The 22100-nt window shown below is 49.7% G+C and overlaps 1 protein-coding gene across 4 annotated transcripts; it reads right to left on the reverse strand.

Moving 5' to 3' along the window:
- Positions 1 to 3593: 3593 nt before the first annotated feature.
- On the reverse strand, positions 3594 to 21243 carry LOC122543586 (uncharacterized). 4 transcript variants are annotated; one of them, XM_087974862.1, is made up of 3 exons: positions 21150 to 21243; positions 14811 to 14937; positions 3594 to 4366 (listed from the first exon to the last, which is right to left on the reverse strand). In XM_087974862.1, the coding sequence occupies exons 2-3, from the start codon at positions 14848 to 14850 to the stop codon at positions 3711 to 3713; spliced, it is 696 nt and encodes a 231-aa protein (XP_087830988.1). In that variant the 5' UTR covers positions 14851 to 14937; positions 21150 to 21243; the 3' UTR covers positions 3594 to 3710. The 4 variants fall into 4 exon arrangements, with proteins under 4 accessions (XP_087830988.1, XP_087830990.1, XP_087830989.1 ...); XM_087974864.1 differs by having other exon boundaries at positions 21173 to 21187; XM_087974863.1 differs by having other exon boundaries at positions 21163 to 21179.
- Between the last annotated feature and the right edge of the window lie 857 nt (positions 21244 to 22100).

The following is a 22100-nucleotide window of genomic DNA, read 5'->3' on the forward strand; positions in this document are numbered from 1 at the left end:
ATGTGGGAATATGGCTGTGTGCAGCATTATCAAAAGGGAAGAGACAAAATAGGACGACTGAGTAATGACTTTTCTAGGATATCGAGTGTTCAGAAAAAAAAAGAATATGGGTGGCAGTGCTGGTTAAAAGATATATTGTCTTGTTCAATAGAAACGATGTTAGTGAAAATGCAAGGACAGAATTGATTTAGAATACATAGAACTGCACACATGATGCTGTGCTAAATGTAATGCCAAATGAAACTAATCCCTTTTTCCTATCCTTAGTTGACATCCCTCCATACCTTGCATATTCATGTGCTTATCTAAAAGTTCCTTAAATGCTCCTATTGTATCTGCGTTCCAGACTCCTATCACTCTGCGTAAAACACTCCCCCCCCCCCCAACCTTAAATACATGCCCCCTAAGATTAGACATTTCAACCCCGGAAGAAAGGCTCTGACTGTCAACCCTATCTCTGCATCTCATAATTTTACAGACGCTTATCAAGTCTATCCCCAGCCTCTGTAGCTCCAGAGAAAGCAACCCAGGTTTTTCTAGCCTCTGCATATTGTTCATACCCTCTCACCCCAGCAGCATCCTGGTCAACCTCTTCTGCACCCTCTCCAAAGCGACCACATCCTCCTGTCTTGTGGTGAACAAGAACTGAATGCAATACTCTAAATGTGGCCTGACCAAAATTTGAGCTCAGAATTAAGAAATTTCTGATTTGAAAGCTACGGATATTTTACAGGGCTGAAAATGATTGGACAGAATGAGATAGCGGAGCAAGTCAGCAGACAGATCACAGCAACGTGTCTATACCACGTGATGGCGATATTCTGCCGATCATATTTTCATTCCCGTAAGATGAGACACCTGCAATGCTTTTATTCATGTCGAAAGAGGCCAATCTGCAAGAGGCAGGTTCTGCCACATGTGAAATCGTTTTCAGATGTCATTGTAGGAAGATGTTGTCTTTGGTATCGGCACATGTTTGAAATTGTCTGAATTTCTATCCTGGGCTGACTTGTGTTGACCTTTGTCCTTTTTGCAGGTCAGTAAAGACTCAAACCAAACATCGCAACAGAGTCAGTCAGACACACGCATGCCTCACAGGTGATGTTGCCACTTTCCTCGGTTGTCAGTCAGTGTCTCCAAGGGTGTGAAAGTCGATACTTTGGGCCTTCACATCAGGCTCGCAAGCATCCTTGGCGCAGGGGTTTAGACATGTTGCTGATCCTACAGCCTCCCACACAGAAAATCCTGGGAACGTGACCACCTTCCGTCCTGCAAATGGGCTCAATGCTTGAGCTCGAGCAGTCGGCACTGGCTGACAAGGACCCACAATTTGAGGATCAGCCAAACATGGTCGCAGCTCGAATCTGCTGACCTCTTCCAGTGAGGTGTTATTCAGTGGAGTCAGAGGTGAAGGGTGTGCCACCCTGTCCCGTAGCCTATTTTCCTGGCACTGACGGCGGAGATAGACATGTTACAGGTACGGGAGGGAAACAAGCCATGAGCCTTGGGTACAGGAGGGGTCATTAAGATCCTGCGCTGTTCGCTTAAAGATGTGCAGTTTGAAATTCAGATATCACCTTTCAAACTGAGGGGCACCCAACACCCCATCTTGACGAGCAGGAGGTCATGAAGCTGCAGCAGTAGCTGGGAATTTCTGCGCCTGTGCAGTTTGGCTGGACTGACTGAACTCATCAACTTCGACACTTCTTCAATATCAATGTCGACTGGCGCAGCATTTATTGATGTGCCGGTGGAATATTTCGCCGTTCTGTTTCATGTTCCTTGACAATATAACCTTGTGATCGAGGTGCCACAGTGACGGGATGTGCAGGAACTGGCGGGAAGGGATAATCAACTTAACTGGAGACATTCGTCAGTGGAACCTTTCAGACACCGAGTTGCAGATTTTGCACCAAAGGCCGATTTCAGATCGAAGTCAAAGTTCGAAGATTTATTCTGGACGAGGTTTCTTGAGCGAAGGGAAAGGACTGCATGTGGCAGTGTCCGTAAAAAAAAACAGGAGGGGTGGGGGGGGGGGGGGGCGGATATTGGAACCAGAAATTAAATTCCAGCTTCTTACGGGGTTGTTCACATCAGAAGAAGCAAACCCAGTATTGTCAGACTCTAAATCCTGGGTGTGATTCACAGCATCAATAACAGCAGAGCCTGGTCTCCAGCAGTCACTTGTGAACACGCACAGGTGCCGACAGGTTGAAGGACCTGGTGAATGCTTTCCCACACGCGGTGGCAGGTGAACGGTTCTCTCCCCGGTGTGAACCCGCTGGGTGTAACGTGAGGGAGGCTGCCTGAGTAAATCCTTTACCGCACACGGAACAGGAGCACGGCTTCGCGCGTTGGTGGGTTTCCAACTGGGACGGGCAATTAAATGCTTTCCCACAGTCCACGCGTTTCTCCACGGTGTGGGTGGGTGTCCTCCTGGTTCCCAGGGGTAATAACCAGTTGGGCCCCATCCACACACAAAACACACCGACGGCTCCCCCACCCACCAACCAACCATGTGAATGTTTTGATGTTTCTCAGGCCGCTGTAGCTCTCTCTACAGTGGGTTCACTCTCACTTGGGTGCATGCACGCTTTTCCAGTCTCGCCAAATACTCAAAACCTTTTTCGCTGAGACAGAACAGGGAAGCACTTCACCTTCCGCTGTCCGAGGCAGAACGATATATCAGGTTCTGATGAACTGACTGACTGACTCTGTTGCGACGTTTGGTTTGAGTCTTTACTGACCTGCAAAAAGGACAAAGGTCAACACAAGTCAGCCCAGGATACAAATTCAGACAATTTCAGTTTCTACGGAACATTTTCTTCACCCACCACCCCTCCTCCCTCCCGCCATGTCTTGTTTCCCCAAAGCTGCAAATCCCTGTTCGACACAACACGTCATCCCTCCTCCCTGGGCTGAAATCTAAACGCACCCCTCCATCTCTTTCCTCCACATTCAGTTTCCGTCCTCAGTCCAGAGCATGGTCAGGGCACAGCCAGCAGTCGACAGACCAGTGCATGTGGGCAGTGCTGTCGTGTCTTTGCGTGTGTACACGTGGACCACCCGCAGTGCCGGCCATCCCTTCCGCAGCCACATGTTTGTCATGCCTACAGCCAGGAGGGCGGGATGGAGCCAGTCACCGGCCCAAGGGGAGGTTTTTTGCAACACCTTGTGGAGTCTCGGGCACGGGATTCAGGACTTGGTAGCTGCCCGGTGCAGAGCTGGCGAGTTTCTCCCTTCTTTCCATCCCTCCTTCTGCTGTGCACTCGTGGGGTCCAGTGGGAATGGGATTGGGTGGTCAGGTGGCTCCCAGGGACAACAGAGTTGCTGAGAGAGAATTGGGGGGGGGGGGGGGGGGAAGAAAGAAAAGACAGAAACGTGCAAATTTCAGAGCCTGGTGAAACGGGAGATTTGGAGGAGGTTTGGCCCAGTGGGTTTGGGGAAAGGAAGGGACAGCTGATTGGAGGGACGTGGAGGGATTAAGAAGCCCGCAAGACCCTCCTGCATGAGCACACGTCGGAAACCAAGGAGAGAGAGGCACCGACTTGAGAACAAATGCACACGGGGCGACAGACTTGGACGGGCACCTCTTCGAAATGTTTGAAAGCGATTTATTTCGGCTTTTGTCCAGAGCACGGGGAAACTCAAGGAGCGTAACGTCACGCAGGGGTCGAACCGCGGTGATCCCGTCGCCAGTGCCAGCGGCCTCACCGGTGCACTCGCTGGTGCCGCACCAGGGTGGACGAGTGAGCGAATCCCCGGCCGCACGCCGGGCACCGGAACGGCCGCTCGCCGGTGTGCACCCGCCGGTGCTCCAGCTGGTTGGCCAGGGTGGTGAAGCCCCGGCCGCACTCGGGGCAGCGGAACGGCCGCTCGCCGGTGTGCACCCGCCGGTGGGTCAGCAGGTTGGCCAGCTGGGTGAAGCCCCGGCCGCACTCCGGGCAGCGGAACGGCCGCTCGCCGGTGTGCACCCGCCGGTGCACGGTCAGGTCGGACGGCTGCTTGAAGCCGGCGCCGCAGTCCGGGCAGCGGAACGGCCGCTCGTCGGTGTGCACCCGCTGGTGCCGGCTCAGCTCCCCGGCGCTCTTGAAGCGCTTGCCGCAGTCCGGGCAGCGGAACGGCCGCTCGTCCGAGTGCACCCGCCGGTGGGCCAGCAGGTTGCACGGCAGGGCGAAGCCCCGGCCGCACTCGGGGCAGGCGAACGGCCGCCGGCCGGCGGGGCTGCGCCGGTGCCGCTCCATGCTGCGCCCGGTCGCGCTCGGCTCCGCCCGCACCGCGGATGGGGGCGAGAGGGGGTGGGCTCGGCTTCCCAGGCTGCAAATCCTCCTCCTCCTCCTCCTCCTCCTCAAACACCCGGCGAAAGCTGAGTTAAAACAGAAAAGGAAGGAAGCCCAGTGTCAAACAACAACACAAACACACACACACACACACAGACAGGGTTTGGAGAGGCCGGTGTTGGACTGGGGGGGGGGCTGCACGAAAGTTACAAATCACCCAACACCAGGCTGCAGTCCGACAGGTTTATTTGGAAGCGCTAGCTTTGAGAGAGACGCTCCTTCATCAGGTGACAGCGTCGCTCCTAAAGCTAGTGTTGCTTCCGATTAAAGGGGGTTAAAAACAATGACTGCGGATGGTGGAAACCAGACTCTGGGTCAGTGGTGCTGGAAAAGCACAGCAGTTCAAGGGCAGCGTCCGAGGAGCAGCTTCCAATTAAACCTGTCGGGCTATAACCTTGGTGTTGGGTGATCTTTTAACTGTGTACACACACACACACACACCCTCCCAGTCCAACACCGGCCTCTCCAAATCATTTTTTTTGGGGTGTGTGTGTGTGTAACAATTCAGCATCTTCCCGTGGGCTAATTTCGATCCCCCCCCCCCTCCCCCCAAAGGCAGATGAACAGGTTCGCGACCTGTCTTTGTGTGTACGAAGTTACAAATCACCCAACACCAGGTTATAGTCCGACAGGTTTAATCGGAAACACTCGCTTTGGGAGAGACGCTCCTTCATCAGGGGGGTTGTGGAGAATAAGATTGTAAGACACGGAATTTATAGCAAAAGTTTACAGAAATGACATATCGAAAGTTTAACTCGCAATCCGGCCTCTTTCAATATGTCATTCCAGTTCTATCACACTGTAAACTTTTGCTATAAATTCCGTGTCTTACAATCTTATTCTCCACAACCCCCCTGATGAAGGAGCGTCTCTCCCAAAGCCAGTGTTTCCGATTAAACCTGTCGGACTATAACCTGGTGTTGGGTGATTTGTAACCCCCACCTCCCCCCTCACAAAAATAAAGACTCAGCTCATCGGGATCGTGAACCTGTCGGTCACCCGTCCTGCAATTCCGCAAGGCTCCCGTTTCGCAGGGAGGGCAGGCATGATAAAGCTGGGGCCGTCAGAGGGTGCTGAAGGGACAGGGGTTTTAGGCATCCACAGCTCAGACCCTTTTACTACTGGCCCCGAATCTCCCAAACCCTCTCTCTCCCCCACCACCAACCAGAAGGACCAGGGCAGGAGGTGTAAGTGAGCGTCGTCACCCCCCTTTGAAGACTCACTGGGCCGATTCCTGCGACGGACGGGTTGACTTATCCCAGACTGGCTGGACAGCTTCGGCCCTGCCTTTGGGGGAAATAAATGCAGGTCGGACTGAAACCTCCAAAATTCTCAGGGCGCTTGTCAGGGGTCGACGTTCAGAGGATGCGGGGGATAGGGAGAAGCCTGGGACACCGTAGGCCGGTGAGCCTGGCATCGGTGGTGGGTAGGCTGTCGGGGCTGATTCCGAAATGCATTCGGAGAGGCAAGCCTTGGTTAGGGGTGGCACGGGAAATCGTGTCACACAAACCTGATTCAGCTTTTGAGGAACTAACACCCAAAAATGACTGATGAGGGCAGAACAGTAGACGCTGTTTACTTGGACCTTAGTAAAGCCTTTGACAAGGCTCGGCATGGTCGACTAGGTAGTCAAGTGAGATCACACGGGTTTCAGGGTAGGCTTGCCAATTGGATACATAATTGGCTTGGCAGAGGGTGGTGGCGGAGGCTTGTTTGTCAGACTGGAGGCCTGTGACCAGCGGTGCGCCTCAGGCATCAGTACTGGGTCCACTTTTGGTTGTAAATGATTTGGATGAGAGGAGGTTTAGGACAATATAGGAAGTTGGCGGATGACACTAAAGTCGGTGGTGTAGTGGACAGTGAAGAAAGCTACCTAAGACTAAGAAGAGATCTTGGTCAATGGGCTGGGGAGTGGCAGATGGAGTTTAATTTGGATAAATGCGAGGCATTGCATTCTGGTGAAATAAACAAGGATAGGACTTATACAATTAATGGTAGGGGCTTGGGGAGTCTCGTAGAACAGAGGGACCTATTCTTTGAAATTTGCATCACATATCGACAGAGTGGTTAAGAAGGGCGTTTGGCACGCTTGCTTTAATTCATCAGACCTTCGAGTATCAGAGTTGGGACATCATGTTGACGTTGTGCAGGGTGGTGGTCAGGACTGTGTAGAGTTCTGGGTGCCCTGTTATAGGAAGGATACCATTAAAATCAGTGAGGGTTCAGAAAAGATTTACCAGGATGTTGCTGGGAGTGGAGGGTTTGAGTTGTAATGACAGGCCGAGACCTTTTCCAATGGAGGTGGAGGGGTGACCTGTTGAGGTTTATATAATCATGAAGGGCACAGATAAGGTGAATAGCAAGTATCTTTTCCTCAGAGTAGGGAAGTTCAAACTAGGGGGCGTATTGTTTTAAGGAGAAAGTGAGGACTGCAGATGCTGGAGATCAGAGCTGAAAATGTGTTGCTGGAAAAGCGCAGCACAACGACCGCGCCGCGTGCGTCTCCGCCCCCACGCCGATCTCCGTTCGCACGCCTAACCCCGCCCCCACGCCGAACCCCACCCCCGCCCCGATCTCCATCAACACGCCTAACCCCGCCCCCCACTCCCAGCTCCAGCCCCACACCAGGTCCCAGGTCCTGGCTCCCAGCCCTGCTGTGTTTTCACCATTCCTCCAGAACGACCCCTCTCTGAGGATGAAAGCTCAGTTCTCGGCAGAGGCCTCACCTTCATTCCCCTGCACTCTCAGATTAACGAGTTCAACACGCGGCAAGACATTGAACAATTCTTCCGCCGCCTTCGCCTCCGTGCCCATTTCTCCAACCAGGATTCTCACCCACCCTCTGACGACCCCTTCTCCCGCCTCCAACGCACCCCATCCACCTGGACACCCCGTGCTGGCCTCTTACCTGCCCTCGATCTCTTCATTGCCAACTGCCGCCATGACATTGGCCGCCTCAACCTCTCCACCCCTCTCACCCACTCCAACCTCTCACCCTCGGAACATGCAGCCCTCCACTCCCTCTGTAACAACCCCAACCTCACTATCAAACTGGCAGACAAGGGAAGCGCGGTAGTAGTTTGCCTCACTTACCTTTACACTGCTGAGGCTAAACGCCAGCTCGTGCACACCTCCTCCTACTGCCCCCTTGACCATGACCCCACCTCCCACCACCAACCATCATCTCCCAGACCATCCAGAACCTCATCACCTCGGGTGATCTCCCATTCACCGCCTCCAACCTCATAGTCCCACAACCCCGAACCGCCCGTTTCTACCTCCTGCCCAAAATCCACAAACCTGACTGCCCCGGCTGACCCATTGTCTCAGCCTGCTCCTGCCCCACTAAAGTCATCTTTGCATACCTCGACACGGTCCTGTCCCCCTTAGTCCAAGAACTCCCCACCTACGTTCGGGACACCACCCACGCCCTCCACCTCCTCCATGATTTTCGCTTCCCCGGTCCCCAACGCCTTATCTTCACCATGGACATCCAGTCCCTTGTACACCTCCAATCCCCATCACAAAGGACTCAAAGCCCTCCGCTTCTTCCTTTCCCGCCGTACCAACCAGTACCCTTCCACTGACACCCTGCTTCAACTGACTGAACTGGTCCTCACTCTGAATAACTTCTCTTTCCAATCCTCCCACTTCCTCCAAACCAAAGGAGTAGCCATGGGCACCCGCATGGGCCCCAGCTATGCCTGCCACTTCGTAGGGTATGTGGAACAGTCCATCTTCCGCAACTACACTGACACCACCCCCCACCTTTTCCTCCGCTACAACGATGACTGTATCAGCGCTGCCTCATGCTCCCACAAGGAGGTTGAACAGTTCATCCACTTTACCAACACCTTCCACCCCGACCTTAAATTCACCTGGACCATCTCAGACTCCTCCCTCCCCTTCCTAGACCTCTCCATTTCTACCTCGGATGACCGAATCAATATGGACATTTACTATAAACCGACTGACTCCCACAGCTAACTAGACTACACCTCCTCCCACCCTGCCCCCTGTAAAAACGCCATCCCATATTCCCAATTCCTTCGTCTCCTCCGCATCTGCTCCCAGGAGGAACAGTTCCAATACCGAACAACCCAGATGGCCTCCTTCTTCAAAGACCGCAATTTCCCCCCAGACGTGATCGACGATGCTCTCCACCGCATCTCCTTCACTTCCCGCTCCTCCGCCCTTGAGCCCCACCTCTCCAATCGCCACCAGGACAGAACCCCACTGGTCCTCACCTACCATCCCACCAACCTCCATATACATCGTATCATCCGTCGTCATTTCCACCACCTCCAAACGGACCCCACCACCAGGGATATATTTCCCTCCCCTTCCCTATCAGTGTTCCGAAAAGACCACTCCCTCCGTGACTCCCTCGTCAGGATCACACCCCCACCAACCCAACCCAACACTCCCGGCACCTTCCCCTGCAACCGCAAGAAATGCAAAACTTGCGCCCACACCTTCCCCCTTATTGCTCTCCAAGGCCCCAAGGGATCCTTCCATATCCGCCACAAATTCACCTGCACCTTGACTCACATCATTTACTGCATCCGCTGCAGTCGATGTGGCCTCCTCTATATTGGAGAGACAGGCCGCCTACTTGCGGAACGTTTCAGAGAACACCTCTGGGACACCCGGACCAACCAACCCAACCACCCCGTGGCTCAACACTTCAACTCCCCCTCCAACTCCACCAAGGACATGCAGGTCCTTGGACTCCTCCATCGCCAGACCATAGCAACACGACGGCTGGAGGAAGAGCGCCCCATCTTCCGCCTGGGAACCCTCCAACCACAAGGGATAAACTCAGATTTCTCCAGTTTCCTCATTTCCCCTCCCCCCACCTTGTCTCAGTCCCAACCGTCGAACTCAGCACTACCTTCCTAACCTGCAATCTTCTTCCTGACCTCTCCGCCCCCACCCCCACTCCGGCCTATCACCCTCACCTTGACCTCCTTCCACATATCGCATTTCCAACGCCCCTCTCCCAAGTCCCTCCTCCCTACCTTTTATCTTAGCCTGCTGGGCACACTCTCCTCATTCCTGAAGAAGGGCTCATGCCCGAAACGTCGATTCCCCTGTTCCTTGGATGCTGCCTGACCTGCTGTGCTTTTCTAGCAACACATTTTCAGCAGGTGTATTGTTTTAAGCTGAGAGGAGAACATAGAACATAACAGCACAGTCCAGGCCCTTCGGCCCTCAATGTTGTGCTGACCTGTGAATCCAATCTGAAGCCCATCTAACCTACATTATTCCATTATCATCCATATGTTTATCCAATGACCATTTAAATCCCCTTAATGTTGGCGAGTCCACTTCTGTTGCAGGCAGGGCCTTCCATGCCCTAACTACTACTCTCAGTAAAGAAACTACCTCTGACGTTGCCCTATATCTATCACCCCTCAATTTAAAGTTATGTCCCCTCGTGATAGTCATCACCATCCGAGGAAAAAGGCTCTCACTGTCCACCCTAACTAATCCTCTGACTATCTTGTATGTCTCTGTTAAGTCACCTCTCAACCTTCTTCTCTCCAACGAAAACAGCCTCAAGGCCCTCAGCCTTTCCTCCTAAAACCTTCCCTCTATACCAGGCAACTTTCTGGTAAATCTCCTCGGAACCCTTTCCAAAGCTTTCACATCCTTCCTGTGATGCGGTCACCAGAACTATACGCAATACTCCCAAGTGTTGGCCGCACCAGAGTTTTGTACAGCTGCAACATGACCTCATGGTTCCTAAACTCAATCTGTCGGCTAATAAAAGCTAACACACCATATTGCCTTCTTAGCAACCCCATCAACCCGGGTGGCAACTTTCAGGGATCTATGCACTTGAACACCAAGACCTCTCTGCTCATCCACACTAACAAGAATCTTACCATTAGCCCAGTGCTCTGCATTCCTGTTACTCCTTCCAAAGTAAACTACTTCACACTTTCCGGCATGAAACTCCATTTGCCACCTCTCAGCCCAGCTCTGCAGCTTATCTATGTCCCTCTGTAACCTGCAACATCCTTCTGTAGTGTCCACAACTCTATTGGCTTTAGTGTCATCCACAAGTGTACTAACCTATCCTTCTACGCCCTCATCCAGGTCATTTATATAAATGACAAACAGCAGTGGCCCCGAAACAGACCCTTGCGGTACACCACTAGGAACTGAACTCCGGGATGGACATTCCTATTGACCCACCACCGTGTCTTCTTACAGCTAGCCATTTTCTGATCCAAACCGTTAAATCACTCCCAATCCCATGCCTCCGCAAGTTTTAAAAAGGACACGAGGGGCAACTTTTCTTTTACACTCAGAGTGTATGAACATCCAAAGGAAGTGGTGGATACGGATACAGTTACAACATTTGAAAGACATTTGGATAGGTACATGAAGAGGAAAGGGAATGGAGGGATAGAGGCCAAATGCAGGCAAGTGGGAACAAGGTCAGCTTGGGCAAGTTGGATCGAAGAATCTGTTTCCTTACTGTATGACTCTGTGACTCAAACTCACAGACACGCTTACAGACGAAGGCCCACTCATTTAATGCTGGGAATTTCTTCTCTCAGAGATTTCAGGAATGTCTAGAACTCTCTACCCCAGGGAATCTTGGAGGCGCGGATCAAAGAAGAGGTGGATGGATCTTTGAAATACCGGGAAGCTTTGGACTGGGAACAGCTGACACGAGGAGAAGTTGAGACCTGGGGCAGATCGACCACAATCTGGCTGAGTAGTGGAGCAGGCTTTCGGGGGGATTGAAGGCCCGTTCCTGCACCGATTCCCTTTGCCTGCCTGACACCCCAGCACCGGAGAAGCGGAAACCTCCTCTATTTAAACAGAGGAGACCAAAGCCGTTGTCTTCAGGCCTTGCCTGAAGCTCTGCTCCTTCATTTCGGACTCCAATCCCCTGTCTTTGAGGCCACAGAAGACTGGTCACAATCTCAAGTGTCATATTTCACCTCCAGCTGAGCTTCTGACCAGGTCAGTTCCACCTCAGGCTCAGCTTTGTCACCTCGAAATCTGGATGTTCTGATGCCCTTCTGTGTAGACTCCCACATTCAAACCACCCCACCCCCCCCCCCAACCCTGTAAATCTGAGAGCATCCTTACTCTCACAGAGTCTTATTCAGCCCTTGCTCCTGTGTCCATTTCTCCATTTTAAAATACAGAATCCCTGCAGTGTGGGAAGCAGGCCATTCAGTCCATCAAGTCCACAGCGACCCTCTGAGGACCATCCCATCCTATCGCGGTAACTCTGCATTTACATGGCTAATCTACCCCAGCCTGCAAATCCCTGGACACTATTGGCAATTTAACACAGCCAAACCATCTAAGTGCACATCTTCGGACTGTGGGAAGAAACCAGAACACTTCAAAGAAAACCACACAGACACAGCAGAAAACATGCAAACTCCACACACAGACAGTCATAGAGATGTACAGCATGAAAACAGACACTTCGGTCTGACTCATCCATGCCAACGAGATATCCTAAATTAATCTAGTCCCATTTACCAGCGTTTGCACCATGTCCCTCTAAACCCTTCCTATTCATGAACACACCCTTACGCCTTGTAAATGTAATTGTACCCACCTCCACCACTTCCTCTGGCAGCTCATTCCACACACACACCACCCTTTGTATGAAAGAGTTGCCCTTTAGGTTCCTTTTAAATTTTTCCCCTCTCACCCTAAACCTATGCCCTCTAGTTCTGGACTCACCCACCCCAGGGAAAAGACTTTGTCTATTTACCCTATCCATGCCCCCTCATGACTTTATAAACCTCTATAAGGTCACCCCTCAGCCTCCGACGCTCCAGGGAAAACAGCCCCAGCCTGTTCAGCCTCTCCCTACAGCTCAAACCCTCCAACCCTGGCAACATTCTTGTAAATCTTTTCTGAACCCTTTCAAGTTTCACACTATCCTTCCTATAGCAGGAAGACCCGAATTACACAGAATATTCCAAAAGTGGCCACAACATGACCTCCCAACTCTTATACTCAATGCTCTGACCAATAAAGGAAAGCATACCAAATGCCTTCTTCACTATCCTATCTACCTGCGACTCCACTTTCAAGGAGCTATGAACCTGCACTCCAAGGTCTCTTTGTTCAGCAACACTCCCCAGGACCTTACCATTAAATGTATAAGTCCTGCCCTGATTTGCCTTTCCAAAATGTAGCACCTCACATTTATGTAAATTGAACCCCATCTGCCACTCCTCAGCCCATTGGCCCATCAGATCAAGATCCCATTGTACTCTGAGGTAACCTTCCTCGCTGTCCACTACACCTCCAATTTTGGTGTCATCTGCAAACTTACTAACTATACCTCCTACGTTCATATCCAAATCATTTATATAAATTACGAAAAGCAGTGGACCCAGCACCGATCCTTGTGGCACACCACAGGTCACGGGCCTCCAGTCTGAAAAGCAATCCTCCACCACCACTGTCTGTCTTCTAACTTCGACCAGTCCTATATCCAAATTGCTAGTTCTCCCTGTATTCCATGTGATCTAACCTTGCTAAGCAGTCGACCATGAGGAACCTTGTCGAACGCCTTATTGAAGTCCATATAGATCACGTCCACTGCTCTGCCCTCATCAAACCTCTTTGTTACTTCTTCAAAACACTTAACCAAATTAGTGAGATATGATTTCCCATGCACAAAGCCATGTTCACCACCCCTAATTGGGCCTTGCCTTTCCAAATGTATGTATATCCTGTCCCTCAGGATTCCCTCCAACAACTTGCCCACCACCAAATGTCAGGCTCACCGGTTTATAGTTCTCTGGCTTTTCCTAGCCACCCTTCTTAAATAGTGGTACCACGTTAGCCAACCTCCAGTCTTGCAGCACCTCACCTGTGACTATTGATGATACAAATATCTCAGCAAGAGGCCCAGCAATCACTTGCCTAGCTTCCCACAGAGTTCTAGTTTACACCTGATCAGGTTGTGGGTATTTATCCATCTTTATGCATTTTAAGACATCCAACACCTACTCCCCTGTAATATGGACATTTTCCAAGATGTCACCATCTACTTCCCCTCATTCTGTATCTTCCATGTCCTTCTCCACAGTAAACACAGATGCAAAATACTCGTTTAGTATCTCACCCATCTCCTGTGGCTCCACACATAGGCTGTCTTGCTGATCTTTGAGGGGTCCTATTCTCTCCCTCGTTACCCTTTTGTCCTTAATGTATTTATAAAACCCATTTGGATTCTCCTTAACCCTATTTGCCAAAGCCAACTCATGTTCCCTGGTGTCGTGAGGCAGCAGTACTAACCACTCAACCAGCTTGTTTTCAACCCTGTTTTATAACTCTCTCCTTGGCCACGCCCCGCCCTGTCTCCACAATAACCTCTGGTCCCATAAGCCTCCAAAGCCTCCATGCTCCTCTAATTCTGCCCTCTGGAACACCCCGTTTTGAACTGCTCCGGTGTTGCTGGCCCTGTGAAACAATAAGCGCTGAAATTTCCTCCCAACTCTGTCGCTCACTTTCCTCCTTTAAGATACTCCTACAAACCAACCTCTTTGACCATCAGTCACCACTCTTGACGTCTCCTTGTGTGGTTCGGGTGTCAAATTTACACGGAATCTCAGAATTGTTACAACACAGCAGGGGGTAGTTTCAGCCACTGGGTCTGCACCAGCCCTCTAGATGACGATCTCCCCTACAACCTTTCTCCTACTTCCTCCGCTTAACGCTGAACATTCACGATTGCGAGCACCTTGATCACGTTGCCTCTCAGCCTGCACGTCCCCTTGAGAAACAGCAGGATCTTCTCCAAATGAAGATCCTCGTCTCTGGAACCATTCGCATTAACCTCTTCACAAAGACCAGAGAGTCATACAGCATGGAAATAGACCCCTCGGCCCAACTCGTCCATAATACCAAACTGAATTGGTCCCACATGCCTGCATTGGGCCCATATCCCAACGTCTTTCAAATGCTGTAACTGTACCTGCATCTACCACTTCCTCTGGCAGTTCATTCGACGCATGAACCACTCTCCGTGTGAAAAGGTTGCCTCTCAGGTCCCTTTTAAATCTTGTTTCTCTTACCTCAAAAGTATGAAATTTGAACACTCCCATCCTCGGAAAAAGACCTTTGGTATTTACCTTATCAATGCCTTCACATCTATCTTAAAGAGCTGTACACAATACTCCAGGTGAGATCTAACTACTACCATAAATTACTTCAACATATCCTCTCAGCTCTCCTACTTTACACCCCCATTAATAAAGCCCAGGACTGTATGCTCCTTTAATAACTGCTCCTTCCATAACTTCGGCCACCTTCAATGACTTACACACACAAAAATCCAGGCCGCACTCCTTCACCCTCTTTAGAGTTAGACCCTTTACTTTATATTTTCTTCGTGTTAGAGTCATAAGCACAGAAGCAGTCTGTTCAGTCCACCAATCCATAATCGCAAACTAAACTGGTCCCACTTACCTGCACTTGGCTCATATCTGTCCAAATACTTCTTATTCATGTGCTTATCCAAATGCCTTTTAAACGTTGTAACTGTGCCCACATCCAGCACTTCTTCGGAAAGTTCATTCAACACGTGAACCACTCACTGTGTAAAAAAAAAAGCCCCTCATGTCTTTTTTTAAGTCTTTCTCCTCTCACCGTTAGAAATATGCCCCCTAGTCTCGAAAGCCCCCACCCCAGACAAAAGATACCTGCCATTCACCTTATTTATACCCCTCGTGATTTTATAAACCTCCATAAGGTCACCTCTCAACCTCCTACACTCCAGTGAAGAAAGTCCCAGCCAATCCAGCCTCTCCCTGTAACTCAACTTCCCAGCAACAACCTGGTAAATCTCTTCTGTACCCCCTCCAAATTAATAATATCCTTCCTACAACGGATAGACCAGAACTGGACACAGTACTTCAGAAGAGGCCTCACCAATGTCCTATAAAACCTCAAAATAACGTTCCAACGCCGGTACTCAAAGGTCTGAGCAATGAAGGCAAGCGTGCTAAGTGCATGTTCTTCCTACCAAATGAAATACTTCACTGTTCTCTGCACTGAACATCAGCTGCCTTGAATCCACTCACTCCGACCCTTGTCGACATCTTTTTGAAGTTCAATACTATCTTCCTTACAATTTATGAAGCATCCAGGATTTAGAACAATGAACAAAGAGTACAGCACAGGAACAGGCCCTTCGGACCTCCAAACCCATGCTGTCACATTTTGCCCTTCCATACTTCACTTCCAGGATGCGTGTCCCTCTATTCCTTCCCTCTTCATTTATTCGTCGGAATGTTTCTTGAATATTGCAATCGTGTCTGCTTCCTCCACCTCCTCTGGCAACGCGTCCCAAGCACTCGCCACCCTTTGTGTGAAACACTTGCCTCGCACATCCCTTTTTAAACTTCCCCTCGCACCTTGCATCCTTGTCCGCTAAGTAACTGACCCTTCCACCCTGGGAAAAAACCTCATCCCTTCCACTCTCTCAATGCCATTCAAAATCTTATAAACTTCATCCACCCCTCAACCTTCTGCATTCCCGTGAAAGCCAACCTTTCTTCATAGCTAAACTCCCCCATACCAGGCAACGTCCTGGTAAATCTTTTCTTATACCTCTTCAAAAGCATCCACATCCTTCTGGTAATGAGGCCAGAACTGTACGCAATATTCCAAGTGTGGCCTAGCTAAAGTTCCATCAAACTGCAGCGTAACTTCTTTATCCTTCTCCTCAATACCCCTTCCAATGAAGGTAAGTATGCCACAGGCCTTTTTTACAACCTTACTGCTTGTGCTACCACCTTCAGTGATCTGTGGAGCGGCACACCCAGATCCCTCTGCATATCAATTAAAGGTTCTGCCATTCACTGTATAATCTCCACCTGTACTTGACCTTCCAAAATCCATCACCTCACATTTGTCCGGATTAAACTCCACCTGCCATTTTTCTGCCCATGCCTCCAAGTAATCTATATCCTGCTGTATCTGCTGACAATCCTCCTCGCTACCTGCAACTCCACGAATCTTTGGGTCTTCCGCAAACTCACAAATTCGACCGGCTACATTTTCCTCCAAATCACTGATGCAGATCATGAACAGCGGAGGTCCCAGCACTGATCCCTATGGAACACCATTAGTCACAGCCCTCCATTCTGAAAAGCATCCTTCCACCGCTCCCCTCTGTCTCCAATGACTAAGCCAGTTCTGTATCCATCTTGCCAGCTCAGCCTGATTTGTTTTGTCTACAAGCTTTGAAATGGTGACCCCAACACCAAGGTCTCAGCCATCAACTTATATCAGGAAATACAAGCATCTACACACGGACCCCTGGGTATCTCCACTATAAATCTTCCTCCAGCCTGAAGAAAGGGACAGCATTACAGCTGTGCTGAAGGAGGATATTTCCGGAAATACATCCAGGCAAGTTATTTGGGTGGAACTGAGAAATAAGAAAGGGATGATCACCTTATTGGGATTGTATTATAGACCCTCTAATAGTCAGAGGGAAACTGAGAAACAAACTTGCAAGGCGATCTCAGCTATCTGTAAGAATAATAGGGTGGTTATAGGAGGGGATTTTAACTTTCCAACCATAGACTGGGTCTGCCATTCTGTTAAAGGTTTAGATGGAGAGTAATTTGTTAAGTGCGTACAAGACCATTTTCTGATTCAGTATGTGTGAATGTACCTACTAGAGAAGGTGCAAAACTTGACCTACTCTTGGGATATAAGGCAGGGCAGGTGACTGAGGTGTCAGTGGGGGAGCACATTAAGGACAAAAGGGTAACTAGGGAGAGAATAGGGCCCCTCAAAGATCAGCAAGGTGGCCTTTGTGTGGAGCCGCAGAAAATGGGGGAGATACTAATTGAGTATTTTACATCAGTATTTACTGAGAAAAAAGGATATGGAAGATATAGACTGTAGAGAAATAGATGGTGACATCTTGCAAAATGTCCAGATTACAGAGGAGGAAGTGCTGGATGTCTTGAAACGGTTAAAGGTGGATAAATCCCCAGGACCTGATCAGGTGTACCTGAGAACTCTGTGGGAAGCTAGAGAAGTGATTGCTGGGCCTCTTGCTGAGATAATTGTATCATCGATAGTCACAGGTGAGGTGCCGGAAGACTGGAGGTTGACGAACGTGGTGCCACAGTTTAAGAAGGGTGGTAACGACAATCCAGGGAACTATAGACCAGTGAGCCTGAGCTCGGTGGTGGGCAAGTTGTTGGAGGGAATCCTGAGGGACAGGATGTACAAGTATTTGGAAAGACAAGGACTGATTAGGGGTAGTCAACATGACTTTGTGGTTGGGAAATTATGTCTCACAAACTTGATTGAGTTTTTTGAAGAAGTAACAAAGAGGATTGATGAGGGCAGAGCAGTAGATGTAATCCAAATGGACTTTAGTAAGGCGTTCAACAAGGTTCCCCATGGGAGACTGATTAGCAAGGTTAGATCTCATGGAATACAGGGAGAACTAGCCATTTGGATACAGAACTGACTCAAAGGTAAAAGACAGAGGGTGGTGGTGGAGGATTGTTTTTCAGACTGGAGGCCTGTGACCAGTGGAGTGCCACAAGGATCGGTGCTGGGTCCTCTACTTTTTGTCATTTACATAAATGATTTGGATGCGAGCATAAGAGGTATAGTTAGTAAGTTTGCAGATGACACCAAGATTGGAGGTGTAGTGGACGGCGAAGAGGGTTACCTCAGATTACAACAGAATCTTGACCAGATGGGTCAATGGGCTGAGAAGTGGCAGATGGAATTTAATTCAGATAAATGCGAGGTGCTGCATTTTGGGAAAGCAAATCTTATCAGGACTTATACACTTTATACACCTGAAGAAGGGCTAATGCCCGAAACGTCGATTCTCCTGTTCCCTAGATGCTGCCTGACCTGCTGTGCTTTTCCAGCAACACATTTCCATCTCTGATCTCCAGCATCTGCAGACCTCACTTTCTCCTTATACACTTTATGGTAAGGTCCTAGGGAGTGTTGCTGAACAAAGAGACCTTGGAGTGCAGGTTCATAGCTCCTTGAAAGTGGATTCACAGGTAGATAGGATAGTGAAGGCGGCGTTTGGTATGCTTTCTTTTATTGGTCAGAGCACTGAGTACAGGAGTTGGGAGGTCATGTTGCGGCTGTACAGGACATTGGTTAGGCCACTGTTGGAATATTGCGTGCAATTCTGGTCTCCTTTCTATCGAAAAAATGTTGTGAAACTTGAAAGGGTTCAGAAAAGATTTACAAGGATGTTGCCAGGATTGGAGGATTTGAGCTATAGGGAGAGGTTGAACAGGCTAGGGCTGTTTTCCTTGGAACGTCGGAGGCTGAGGGGTGACCTTATAGAGGTTTACAAAATCATGAGGGGCATGGATAGGGTAAATAGGCAAAGTCTTTTCCCTGGGGTCAGGGAGTCCAGAACTCAAGGGTATAGGTTTAGGGTGAGAGGGGAAAGATATAAAAGAGACCTAAGTGGCAACCTTTTCACACAGAGGGTGGTACGGGTATGGAATGAGCTGCCAGAGGAAGTGGTGGAGGCTGGTACAATTGCAATATTTCAGAGGCATTTGGATGGGTATATGAATAGGAAGGATTTGGAGGGATACGGGCCAGCTGGGACTAGATTAGGTTGGGATATCTGGTCGGCGTGGATGGGTTGGACCGAAGGGTCTGTTTCCATGCTGTATATCTCTATGACTCTAACATCCACTATCTTTGGACAGTCTTGTTAACACAACACTTTTTGTGTCCTGTCACTCAGGCAACTCAGAATTCAAGTTGCTCCAAACCCTTTAAGTTCAGGAGCTGTTAAGTTTTCTCACAAGTCAGTTGTGCGAAACTGTATGACCTGCCTATTGGAAATCCACCTGCACTACCTCAACAGAATTCCTCACATCAATGCTCTGTGGTAACTTCCAATAAATTATGACCCACAATTTCCCTTTGAGAGATCTAAGATGGCTTTCAGTGATTCATCTGTATTTATACTTCTGTCGATTAATTTAGCCCTGGATTCGTGTTTCCAAAAGTTTTCCCACTATTGAAGTTAAACTGAAAACTAAACATAATCTATAGTCACTGCGCTTAGCTTTACACACTTTATTTGAACAAGGTTATAGCATCTGGCATTCTCTCGACCTCTGGCACCACCTCAGTCTCTCCTGAAAACTTATGGTCAGTGCCTCGACAATTTTCAATCTCATTTTTAATTTTCTTTAAAAATTAATTCACAGCATGAAGGTGTCACTGGCTGGACCAGCTTTTATTGCCCATCCCTAATTGTCCAGGGGGCAGTTAAGAGTCAATCATATTGCTGTGGGTGTGGAGTCACGTATGGGGTCAGACTAGATAAAGATAGCAGTTTCCTTCCCTGAAGGACATTAGTGAACCACATAGGTTTTTCGGGACAATCCACAATGGATTCATGGTCACCATTGAACTCTCAATTCCAGATATTTATCGAATTCAAATTCCAACATCTGCCTTCGAACCCAGTCCCCAGATCATAGCCAGGGACTCTGGATTAACAGTCCAGGAATAACACCATCAGGCCCCTTTCGAACTCTTGCACTTCATTGTCCATTAGACATAGGAGCAGAAATTAGGCCATTCAGCCCATCGATTGCTCTGCCATTCAATCATGGCTGATTAGTTTCTCAACCCCACTCTCCCTGTAACCCTTGATCTCCTTGATACTAAAGAACCCATCTAACTCAATCTTAAGTATATTCAATGACCTGGTCCCCACAGCCTTCTGTGGCAATGAATTCCATAGGTTCACCACTCTTTGGCTTAAAGGGTCTCTCCTTTATCTCCACTCTAAAAGGTCCTCCCTTTACTCTGAGGCAATGCCCTCAGGTCCGAGTCTCTTCTACCAATGGAAACATGTTCCCAAAATCTACTCTGTCCAGGCCATTCGGTATTCTGTATGTTTCAATTATATCCTCCCTCATCCCTCTAAACTCCATTGAGTATAGACCCAGAGTCCTCAAGCCTTCCTCATAGCTTTTCAGTCCTGGGACTATTCTTGTAAACCTCCGTCTGAACATGCTCCAGGGGCCAGTACATCCTTCCTGAGAGACAGGGCACAAAACTGCGCACAATACTCCAAATGTGGTCTGACCAGAGCCTTATATAGCCTCAGAAGTACATCCATGCTTTTATATTCAAGTCCTCTCAAAACAAGTTCCATCAGTGCATTTGAGTTCCTGATTAACGACTCAACCTTGAGCGAATCCTGGACTAGAACTCCCGAGTCGCTCTGCATTTTGAACTCCTGAATTTCCTCCCCATTTAGACTCTATTCTTCCTACCAAGGTGCATGACCTCACACTGTCCCGTGTTGTACTCCCATCTGCCACTCATTTGCCCACTCTCCTGACTTGTCCAAATCCTTTGCAGCCTCCTGAAAGCTACCTTTCCCTCTCCCCATCTTTGTATCGTCTGCAAACTTAGCCAGAATGCACTCAGTTCTGTCCTTTGCGCTCACACTATGATTTTTCTCCTAAATTCTTGCTTGCCCCACACCAAGGGGCCAATGTGCAAATGGTTGGCTCTTTACCCATCACCCCTTGCGGCGCTGATGGCACGCCCCCATCCAGGACTCAGGAAGGCAGTGCGCAGGCGCGGCACAGCCCCAAGGCTCTGGAGCATGCGCAGCGACGGTGATGGGCAGGGACGTTGGTCTCATTCTGCGAGCGGGGAAGGTCGTGGGGCCGAAGAGGGAGCGCCCGGAGCCGGAGCCGGAGCCGGGGTGGGGTGGACCGGACCGCGAAGGTTCGCAACCGCTCATGAGACGCTTCAAACCTCGGTCAACGACCTGCGGGTACCGTTTTTGCGGCATGGCGGCCGTTACCCGGGAGACGGCTCTGGTCAGCCGCCGCCATCTTGGATCGCTGGGCGCAGCGCGCAGGCGCGGCTGGCGCGATGACGTCACGGGCGTGGGCGGGCCAACAGCTTGAGATGGACAGCACAGAAACAGCCCCTTTGGTGCAACTTGTCCAACCAGCTACCCTAACCTAATCTCGTCCTATTTTCCAGCATTTGGCCCCTATCCCTCTAAACTCTTCCTATTCATGTCCCCATTCAGATGCCTTTTAAAAGTTGTAACTGTACCAGCCTCCACCACTTCCTCTGGCAGCTCATTCCCACGCACGTACCACCCCTCTGCACGAATTTTTCCACTCTCACCTTAAATCTCTAGTCTCGGACTCCCCCTATCCATGCCCATCATGATTCTATAAACCTCTACACTCCCACAGTCCATAAATGTGCAGGTTAGGTGAATTGGCCATGCTAAATTGCCCGTAGTGTTAGGGGAATGGGTCTGGGTGGGTTGCGCTTAGGTGGGTCGGTGTGGACTTGTCGGGCCGAAGGGCCTGTTTCCACACTGTAAGTAATCTAATCTAATCTAATCTAAAGTCACTCCTCGGCCTCCGACACGCCAGGGAAAACAGCCCCAGCCTATTCAGCTTCTCCCTGTAACTCAAACCCTCCAACCCTGGCAGCATCCTTGCAAACCTTTTCTGAATCCTTTCAAGTTTCACAACGACCTTCCTATAGCAGGGAGACTAGATTTGCACACAATATTCCAAAAGTGGGCCTAGCCAATGTCCTGTACAGCCACAACATGACTCCCAACTCCCATTCTTAATGCACGTGACCGATAAAGGGGCTTTCTTCCTCCAACCAGGCTGCAGGTTTGCAGCGACAAGGATCCAAGCATTCATTCTGTGTCAGAGATTGCAAACCCTACAA

Source organism: Chiloscyllium plagiosum, unplaced genomic scaffold (assembly GCF_037043375.1).
Source record: "Chiloscyllium plagiosum isolate Xiang-an unplaced genomic scaffold, Cpla_swu_hap1 HiC_scaffold_27, whole genome shotgun sequence".
NCBI classification, from domain to species: domain Eukaryota; kingdom Metazoa; phylum Chordata; class Chondrichthyes; order Orectolobiformes; family Hemiscylliidae; genus Chiloscyllium; species Chiloscyllium plagiosum.

Coding starts and splice junctions, on each gene's coding strand:
- LOC122543586 (XM_087974862.1), bottom strand. CDS start 14,850: ATGAATAAGAAGTATTTGGACAGATATGAGCCAAGTGCAG. Junction 4,367..14,810: donor CAGATATGAGCCAAGTGCAG/GTAAGTGGGACC, acceptor GTTTTAACTCAG/CTTTCGCCGGGTGTTTGAGG.